General features: G+C 36.2%; 3 protein-coding genes across 4 annotated transcripts in view; 2 read left to right on the top strand and 1 right to left on the bottom strand.

Moving 5' to 3' along the window:
* LOC109855428 (charged multivesicular body protein 7) lies at window positions 1-1788 on the bottom strand. Its single transcript, XM_020429675.1, has 5 exons — window positions 1697-1788; window positions 1333-1624; window positions 440-1217; window positions 175-361; window positions 1-88 (listed from the first exon to the last, which is right to left on the bottom strand). The coding sequence occupies exons 2-5, from the start codon at window positions 1614-1616 to the stop codon at window positions 18-20; spliced, it is 1320 nt and encodes a 439-aa protein (XP_020285264.1). The 5' UTR covers window positions 1617-1624; window positions 1697-1788; the 3' UTR covers window positions 1-17.
* A 797-nt stretch (window positions 1789-2585) lies between these two features.
* On the top strand, window positions 2586-4094 carry LOC109855429 (RNA-binding protein pno1). Of its 2 annotated transcripts, XM_020429676.1 has the most exons (4): window positions 2586-2759; window positions 2835-2902; window positions 3258-3347; window positions 3436-4094. In XM_020429676.1, exons 1-4 carry the CDS (start codon window positions 2618-2620, stop codon window positions 3964-3966), a joined length of 831 nt encoding a protein of 276 aa, XP_020285265.1. In that variant the 5' UTR covers window positions 2586-2617; the 3' UTR covers window positions 3967-4094. The 2 variants fall into 2 exon arrangements, with proteins under 2 accessions (XP_020285265.1, XP_020285266.1); XM_020429677.1 differs by having other exon boundaries at window positions 2617-2902; window positions 3436-4091.
* Window positions 4095-4458: 364 nt separating this feature from the next.
* The window catches only part of LOC109855409 (modular serine protease-like), a 24986-nt gene continuing 20029 nt past the window's right edge, over window positions 4459-9415 (top strand). Inside the window, exons 1-9 of the mRNA XM_020429637.1 lie at window positions 4459-4974; window positions 5944-5986; window positions 6090-6488; window positions 6584-7026; window positions 7169-7387; window positions 7507-7796; window positions 7872-8205; window positions 8284-8514; window positions 8615-8827. Of these exons, the coding sequence (XP_020285226.1) occupies window positions 4938-4974; window positions 5944-5986; window positions 6090-6488; window positions 6584-7026; window positions 7169-7387; window positions 7507-7796; window positions 7872-8205; window positions 8284-8514; window positions 8615-8827 (2209 nt within the window). The 5' untranslated portion in view covers window positions 4459-4937. The remainder of the gene's footprint in view (window positions 4975-5943; window positions 5987-6089; window positions 6489-6583; window positions 7027-7168; window positions 7388-7506; window positions 7797-7871; window positions 8206-8283; window positions 8515-8614; window positions 8828-9415) is intronic.

Here is a 9415-nt window from a genome sequence, read left to right as displayed (position 1 = left end):
AAATATGTTGTTGCAACTCACAAACATTCCACCTTTTTTAACGACTTGTCTTTACGAGATGGCACAGCTACATTTGTGTTGGAAGAAACTAAACCGATAAATAACATTCTTGATTAGTTTATATTAAATATAATCGTATAACAATAAATAAATCTTTTCTGAAGATATTTTTACCATCCATATACAAGTCCTTCAATCGGTGCTCCAAGTTTTCAAATTCTGATTCGTCGCCTGTTGAAAAGGCTTTTTCGCCATCATCCTTCAACAGTTCCGCTAATTCGTTTTCTAATTCAGCATCAGACTCGCTATTGATCAGTGTCTCCGATAAAATCGACTCTCTCTCTTTGTTCTCTAGTAAAACCTATAATTAACGAAAAAGATAGTGTTTCTCTCTTGATGTTATAAGTACATAAAATGCGCAACGTGCAATCTTATTCACCTCATTGATTTCATCCATAACATCTCTGACATCGTTTTCCACTAATTCATCTTTTCCTATTTCCTTCAATACATCAGATCCGGTTTTGTAAGCTGAGAATACAGCCGAATTAGAATGCGCATCTTCGATGCTGGTGATAAGAGTACGTAAATTCACGAGAGCTTGCGCGCGTTTCTCTATTGTCTTCTCTAATTCCATCTTTCTTCTCAAGTGTGTTTTCGCCACTTGACGCAGCTCCTTTGCCAAATACAACTTGACTTCCTTAATGACACTGAGTTTCTCTTTCTCCAGAAGTTCTATTTCTTTAATCAGTTTGTTCTCTTGCTTCGTTAGCTTGTACATCCCCTCTTCCACTTGCGTAATTTCATTTATCGTTTGTGTGGAAAGTTTAACCAGCAATTCGCTACTCGAATCAGAATTTTTCTTTAAAATCGCTTTCCTTTTCTGTCTCAGCCACTCCAGTGCCAATCTTATTGAATTCTCAGAGATCTGCTGGTTTGTTTTACTGTTACAATATTCTATTATATCCGAGATCGAATACAAGACATTATTATGTTTAACTTCGGCAAGAGAGAGAATAACATCACTCAATTCTTGCACAATACGCAAATGTACATATTTCACTTCCAAGTCATTTGTATTCTGGCCCACTACATAATTCTTTACTTTAGAAAGTGACCAGCTAATTGGTTTCTTTACAAGTACATTAACTGACCATGCAGTCCATGTTTCACATGGATCTTTAAAAAAATCAGTCTCTTGAATTATCTCATTATTTCTGCAAAACAAAATTTTGTAAATATTACATGTCACGAAATATGTAAAATACTTCTCTCGCAATTACTGAGTCAAATTGTTTTGAAAAAATCTGTATCTAATGAATGTAACAATACCTAAGAAGTTCTTCGATCACAGTAGTCAGGCAAACAGGTGTACAGCCTTTCCTTTTAAACACTTGATTTAAATCGACAACAGAGAAACTGCATCGCATAGAGTGCCTCAGCCACTCATATATCAAGTTATGCCAGAATTTATACTTGGAAATCCAATCTTGTGGATTTGCGGATTTACTGCGAAACGGTGAAAACAACGCGCTTATTCGTTCTTCTTGATTCCAACAATCAGGAAGTTTTTCCGCTGGCAGCGGAGAATTGCCACTAAAGCTGTCATTGGCCATTGAAAAATCTGCACACACAAAGAATAAAAATTTATTCTATTCCATTTTTTAAAGCGGTCAATTAAATTATAAATATTTACCAATTCTTCAAAAAAAAAAAAAAAAACTGGCTTAATTGTGCAAAGGTGTCGGCGAGTGTAGATGGTTGTCGCTGAGAGAACTCAAAGCAAGATTGTTCCACTTTTGTTCCAATTCCTTCAGTGTCATGTGCGAATCACCGTTGTCACTTTCGGGATCAGGCAGTTCAGCTACTGGTGTCGAGATGTCATCGATAGGCAGACGTTCTTTACGCCAGCCCTCGTCAATTACCTCTATCAATCTACCGTCTCCGCACACCTGACTGTCCATATCTATGTACCAATTGACACTTTTTAATACAGACTCAACAAAGCATCGTTACACACTACCATGCGACAATTTACTGTTTTTTTATCAAATCTTTAAATGACAAAAGAGAATTTAGAAACAGCACAAACATCCAGGCGCAAAGGTCACTCTCATCAACTCGGGATTTACAATCTTTACGTAGCTCGCTTTGTTGACGTTCAAAAAGTGCAAACACCGGCTGCGTTCAGCAGAACTCAGCGCTTAGCAAGCGCTTTGTTTGCCATTGGCTTGTACTCTCAGTAGTTTAAATAGATTTACAAGAAAAGGCCAATCACAGACAATAAGCGCAAAGCGCTTGCCAAAGCGCCTGAGTTCTGCTGAACGCAGCCAAAGTTTGCATTTTTTGAACGAGTCCATTTACTGCATCCAGAAGCACAAGTCACAATCACAATCGCTCACTAACCTGCGAAGTAGCAATTTACTGTGATTGTTTAGATTTAAAGTACAAACCAATTACATTCGATTGCTATTTATGCCGCTTAGGACTGCGTTTGGGGAGCACTGAGATATCAGCGCTATTGCGTCACTTGTCCGTTTCGCGCATTTTCCCTATCAGAAAGCTCGATTCTCACTTCACAGCCAATGGCTGTCAGCGGGTGTTCTGCCAATCCCACATGCAACGCTATCCCTACTTCGGTCCATTTGTACGCTTTTCTTCTCCCCCTATGCGCTATGTAGGATTCTCATCTTCGTTACTTGGAAAAGTAAATACTCGATCTTCTATTTTGCACCGAGCCAGGTTGACCACGTGGAGAAGTCAGTTTTACATTTTCACGCGATAATAAAACGAAGTAATAAGGTGTTCTTTAAAGGGAGAAACATATATTACAGATACAATGGCGAGCACCAAACCTACGAATATGACCACAAAACGTCAAGCTAACGATATTCCTATGGAGGTACTATTAGGTTATATTCGTACACAATTCTTCACGGATAGATGTCGGTTTTCCAATTCAATTCAAAAATTACGCGTCTCTAGTGAAAATTAACTAATTTTATAAATCCTTGTATTTTTATACCTACTTTTTATTTTTTGCTTTTTGATTGATGCAGAGTCGTTCGAACTTTTGATTCAAACAAACAAAATTCTAAATTTATAGATTTTTCGTAGTGATATTTGATTTTAAAGTCGCGTAGATCTCACAGATACAGGCTGTCCGACTTGTAGGTAATTTTCAAAGTCTGTCTGTGAAGGGATAAAAAATTTGATAGAAATCTCGAAATTATAGAAGTATTTTACTTATATTTTAGATAGAAGTGGTTAATGGTATAGAAGGAAAGACCACGCAACATTCAGCTAAGAAAAAAGCAAAAAATGTACAAGGTGGAGAATTTAGAAAGGTAATGTAATATATTTTTTGTAACATTTATATTATAAATTTTGTGTAATTAAAAACCCAGTTTTTACGCATTTATAATTCTTTCACAGGTACCAGTACCAGCACATAGATATTCACCTCTGAAAGAAAATTGGATGAAGATATTCACACCTATTGTTGAGTATCTGAAGTTACAAGTGCGTTTCAACTTAAAAAGCAGAAACGTCGAAATCAGAACATCACCGGAGACTACAGATATTGCAAATCTCCAGAAAGCAGCAGATTTTGTAAAAGCTTTTGTTTGCGGTTTTGAAGTGGAAGATGCTCTAGCTCTGTTACGTTTAGATGATCTCTTTATAGAGACATTTGATATACACGATGTCAGACAACAGCTCAAGGGTGACCATCAGTCTAGAGCAATTGGAAGATTAGCGGGCAAAGGCGGAAGAACCAAATTCACCATTGAGAACGTGACTAAAACTAGAATCGTCATTGCGGACACCAGAATTCATATTCTTGGTTCTCATCAGAATATACAATTGGCCCGTAGAGCAATATGTAATTTAATTTTGGGCAGTCCGCCATCCAAGGTTTATGGACATTTGAGAAGCATAGCTAGTAAAATCTCGCAACAATTTTAAAATTTTGCGCGCGTACATATCCATGCGTATTTGTAAATTATTTTGTATATATAGTACTATATCTGTAACTGTATTTTGTAATTACACAGAATAATACTTATGGATAATAAACACATATTCGTATTTACATTAAATAAATAGCATTCTATATTATTCCATTTTGCTTTCTCCCACTAGAATGATAAGTGATGTATATTATTTCATATTGTTACTACCACAACCAAAACTTTTGTCTCACCATTCGATGTTGTAATATCTATTTGATGATAATTTTAGATTAGCGCTAATCGTGTTTATAATACTTTTGTCACTCGACGAGCGTAGCGTTAGTTTTTCTCTAAGAACAATCTACACAGCGAAAGTGTAGTATTGTTAAGATAAATATTTATTGTGGTCAAACTTGCAACACATCGTATAGATTCTGAATCCCAATTCCCGATCTCATTACATATCACGAATGTAGTACTTTGCCGGTCGCTTTTTCTCCGATAACTGCCTTTGCATCTCAGCGTCGCTCTGGTCTTCGGTATTTAAACTGGGAACTTCCACAACACTCAGTTTTTGTTCTATGTGCACAGTGATAGATAGTAATAATAATAAGTTCAAAGCTTTGCAGCGTACTTCTGTATATTAAAGTTTTCAAGTAGATATTTGCGTAAATATCTGAACTAAGAATGTGAGAATATACGCATTATTGGCTATATCAACTCATGTTGAATTTATTGTATAAGTACATGATTTAAAAAATGTGCGGATTCAATATGTACGATTTTCTCTACACACATAACAAACCACAAACGCGCGCGCGAATGGAGATAACACACACACCCACTGGGTTCATTGGGTAATTCCGGTTACGAAGCGACCGTACAGACCATTTTTATTTTTACTGGATAAGTAGTAAGACTTATATCTAAACAATAAACAGTGAGATATTGATTGACATTGTAACCAGACTGTTTTCGATTATTATGATGAGAAGTGTAACACACATCGCTCTTATTTACGGTATTGTATATTAAATCGCAATTATCAGATATTGCATATTTATATCGACGAAAAAAGTGCAATGGCTTTTCTCAGATAAATTTTTGATTACAAAATTTTTGTTCCCAGAGATCTTTTTTAGTACTTTTTATATTTATCACTACATATGTGCGTATATAAAAACAAAATCTAAAACTAATAAGTGTTTACTAAGAAAATGAAGTTATTTATCAGTAACGTCAGTGATGTGTTAATTCATGTTTGTTGAACATGAATTATTTTTTATTTATCTCGGTTAAAAAAAAGAAGATAAAAAGATCGTAGCATGTAATATATACATGATTACAAAATAATTATAAAATGTACATCTCGAACTGCTTTTAACTTCTTGTTGTTAGTACACACATAACCGCGCATATTTTTTTCTTTTAAAGAGTAACTATCTTAGTTTCAAAAACTATAATTTGATTGGCCTTGAACTGAAGCAAAGAATTTATCTTGTTTACGTATTAGATGATATTCAGTAAAGTAATATTACACGCATATTACAACTCATATATTTTCATGTGCATGCCAAGTTTTTTTTCTATCATTATTATTAACGATTTCTTATTGATAGTTGCTTCTTGCGATCAAACTCTGGTATACTTACCAATTTTTTTTATAATCGATTGATTTTTGTTTGTGAATTTTTAATGTGTGCGTTAATTAAAAAGTACGGAAGAAGGAGCAAAAAAAATTATACGGATAAGAAAAGTTTTCGCTTACAAAGCAGCTGAATGCAAAATTGCTCTGGAGCAGCAGAACTCTAACTGCATATACATGTGCTCAAAGGCCGCGAAATTAATTTTCTAAACACATATATGCGCCATTAGTCCTACAAAACTACTTTTTCTTTTTTAACATAGAAGTAATAAAGCAATAAAGTAAAAATCAACGAAGTAATTTGATTTTTATAGTAAACTAAGATAATGCTTGGATTCTTTGCAGCAGTTTGTATTGTTTCTACGTATGCAGAAATTACCAAGTGTGAGTAAGTATTTTTTTTGTTTCGCATGTGTGTATGTGTGTTGCACTATAAATCGCAATACAGAATATCTCAAGTTTCTATTATTACTCTAATTGTTTGAAAACAGGTTGGATAAATTTCGATGCCGCAACGGAGAGTGTATAGCGAGCGAATTGTTGTGCGACGGCAAAGCGAACTGTAGAGATGCGTCCGACGAAACGCAGAGCGAATGTAAAGAGTCGGAAAATTTGTGCCCTTCTCTCGCATTTCGTTGTAACTACGGTGCGTGCATAGACGGAAACTTGATCTGCAACGGTGTTAAAGACTGCATTGACAATAGCGACGAAACGCTGCCTCAATGNGANACTNCGGNNATCGTCAATGGATCGGANAATCNCTCGCNATGTANATCCTCTGAGTTCAGATGCGACAGCGGAAAATGTATTCCCGAAATCGAAGCGTGCGACGGAATCCGGAATTGCGCGGATGGCTCCGACGAAACGCCCGCGTTGTGCAGATCGTTACCGTAAGGATGCAATTTCAATTTATTTTTAGTAAATGTTTAAAATTCAAGTTGAGTTAATAAAAGTAAATAATTTACAACTGACAACTTATTTGCAGGTGTTCGGCATTCCGTTGCGCTTATGGCGCTTGTATCGATCGTGATCGACGATGTAACGGAGTGGCCGATTGCGCCGACAGTTCGGATGAAGATCCACAATTGTGCGGATCAATCTGGTCGCAGACGCCTCAACCGTTCCCCACACCAATCACACACCCATCACCACCAACTAGACATCCACCAACTAGACAAACTACGCAATTACCGCCAATATACAGTCCAACAAATTGCATAGCGCCTCCACAACCACAAAACGGACGTTGGATGTTGCATAGGAAACTGTGTTTTGGTAGTAGACAAAATTGCGTTGTTCCAGAAGGAACAGAACTTCCAACAGCTTCTCAACTTATCTATTCTTGTAATGAAGGATATAAACTTAACGGTTCTCCCAATGTAATCTGTAATTTTGAAGGACATTGGCCTACTATACCAGAATGCACAGGTAATGAAATAATAATTTTATTTGTAGTTTTGATGAGTGAAACAAACAATACCGAAACAAATATTTGAAAGTACAAACTTGCAATCATTTCTGTTGCGATGAAACTTTGATCAATCACATTAAAAAATGTCTTTTGGTGTAGAAATACGCTGCAAAGCTCTTAGGTCAGTGTCCACTATAGCTACATGCAGAAAGGAAAATCGGCATATACCTTTATGGTGTGAATCTCCAGTTCCACCAGGGACCAGAGCAAGGCTGAGGTGCCCGCACAGTTATCGGCAAGAAAGCGATCTACAAAGTAGATTCGTGATATGTAACGAAGATGGGAACTGGGATCCAGAACCTATACGATGTGTTCCAGGTTCGATTAAAATAAATAGTTTTGTTACGATACTAAGCTGTCGATCAAGACCTTTTTAAATACAACCATGGTGTAAGAAATAAGGTGAACCACTCCGACGATGAAAATATTTGTTGTAGCGTGCGGCAGACAGCCTGTCAACATCGAACCGCTTATTTCCCGCGGTTATCGGTATATGCCTAAATTCACGGATTTCCCATGGCATGCTTCTTTGTACCGTGGTTCATCAAAGACATATTTTTGCGGAGCGTCTATCATCACAGAGAATCTCTTAATAACAGCAGCTCATTGTGTGTACAGTGAGCAGGATGAACGGCCAATTAATCCTACCGAGATTAATATAATGACAGGAAACCTTTACAGAGATTTCTACGTTCCTTACGACGAAAACATCGGTCAAGAGAGAAAGGTTTTCTAACGTACACGTAATGTGCTAATCTATACGTTCTCAGTTGCAAATGTTCAAATGTGTTTTTTTTTGCAGGTGAATAATATTTACGAGTGCTTCTACATAGGATCGAGAAGAAATTACGGATCGGACATCGCAATATTAGAGATTGACAAGCCGTTTAAATTGTCGGATTTTTTGGTTCCTATATGCATCGATTTCTCCAATATCTTTCCTGTGATACAAACAGGCGATATAGGAAAGATTCCGAGTTTCGGTACGACATCGGCAATTAGTAACTCCAGCGGGATCTTGCAGGCGTTGAATATGACGCATGTTTCGATCAACCAGTGTAGGTCTGCGGCGCGAATTGCCGATAGAGAAGAATATGTTATTTCAGATGACAAATTCTGTGCGGGTTACATGAACGGTCAGTGAAGACAAAAAAAACTAAAGACAAAGATACTATGTAACAGTTCTATAAATACAAAGTTTTCAAATATTTTAGGATCCTCTGTGTGTGACGATGACAGGGGCAGTGGATTAGTCGTACGTATTAATGATTTGTGGTATCTTCAAGGTGTTGCCACCATGAGTCTCAATACTATACAAGGACAGTCAATTACGTGTAACAACAATATGTATAGCATATTTACAAGAGTATCTAGCCACGTTAGGTTTATTTCCAACGTAATAAAAAAATTAGAAAGTGGGCAGCAACCCAAGTGCTCAGACACAGGTCTTAAATACTATGTATATTTATTAATAATAACAAAAGATCAATGCTTTTCATCACAAAAATCACACAAAACGTTTTTGGTTTTTTTTTTTTTTTATAGAACTAGGATGCAAAACTTTGAACTCAGTATCTACTAAAGCTACGTGTATATATAAGGAAAACTCGTGGTCATGTGATTTCCCAGTTTTACCGAACACAAGGGCAATGCTAGAATGCCGAGACAATTATGAGCAAGAAAACGATCGGCAAAGTACATCCGTGATATGTACTGAGGCCGGGAAATGGGATCCAGAACCTATACAATGTGTTGCAGGTTCGATCACAATAAATGTATTTTAAGTGTAGTAAGCTGCGGATTTCGACTGTTTTAGACACATAATAACACTGCGCTTGTCGAAATTTCGGATATCAAAATTATTACAAACACAAATGGTGGAAATTTATCTACAAATATATTAGAATATCAAGATCGTATGGTGAGAGAAAAGCATTGTGTAGTCTGAAAAATGTGAAATGATATATAAGACGTTTATGTGTGTGTATCTTTTTAGTTTAAAATCGTGATAGAAGAAAAATTTGGTGACGATTCGACACTCAGTTACTTTTCCATATTAAGATACTTTACATTTTTTTTTCTTTGCGTAATTAAAATTTTGTGATACGTATTTCAAAATATCTCTTTATACTAAAAGCTTTACTAAAATAGTATTGTGGAACAAGATTTATGTATTTACTTTTTATTATGATATAAAAAGTTATATGTATATACCCAGCAAACATTTCGGTCACAGAACCATATCCATCTGTGTCCTCAGTAGGATATGGTTTGTTAATCATGTCTGTCAACATGTGAAATGTCAAAATGCGACCAAAATAATGACAGAGTCTGCCACAAGCAAAG

Source organism: Pseudomyrmex gracilis, unplaced genomic scaffold, assembly GCF_002006095.1.
Source record: "Pseudomyrmex gracilis isolate BER0280 unplaced genomic scaffold, ASM200609v1 scaffold_88, whole genome shotgun sequence".
Lineage (NCBI taxonomy): Eukaryota > Metazoa > Arthropoda > Insecta > Hymenoptera > Formicidae > Pseudomyrmex > Pseudomyrmex gracilis.
This window is presented reverse-complemented; position numbering and strand designations above follow the sequence as displayed.

What these genes read in the sequence shown, in the direction of transcription:
- LOC109855428 (XM_020429675.1), bottom strand. Translation starts at nt 1,616, where the DNA reads ATGGCCAATGACAGCTTTAGTGGCAATTCTCCGCTGCCAGCGGAAAAA. An exon ending in TTATGGATGAAATCAATGAG is followed by an intron (nt 362 to 439) that starts GTGAATAAGATT and finishes CGTTAATTATAG; the next exon opens with GTTTTACTAGAGAACAAAGA. An exon ending in GAAGGACTTGTATATGGATG is followed by an intron (nt 89 to 174) that starts GTAAAAATATCT and finishes TTATCGGTTTAG; the next exon opens with TTTCTTCCAACACAAATGTA.
- LOC109855429 (XM_020429676.1), top strand. Translation starts at nt 2,618, where the DNA reads ATGCAACGCTATCCCTACTTCGGTCCATTTGTACGCTTTTCTTCTCCC. An exon ending in CTAACGATATTCCTATGGAG is followed by an intron (nt 2,903 to 3,257) that starts GTACTATTAGGT and finishes CTTATATTTTAG; the next exon opens with ATAGAAGTGGTTAATGGTAT. An exon ending in AAGGTGGAGAATTTAGAAAG is followed by an intron (nt 3,348 to 3,435) that starts GTAATGTAATAT and finishes ATTCTTTCACAG; the next exon opens with GTACCAGTACCAGCACATAG.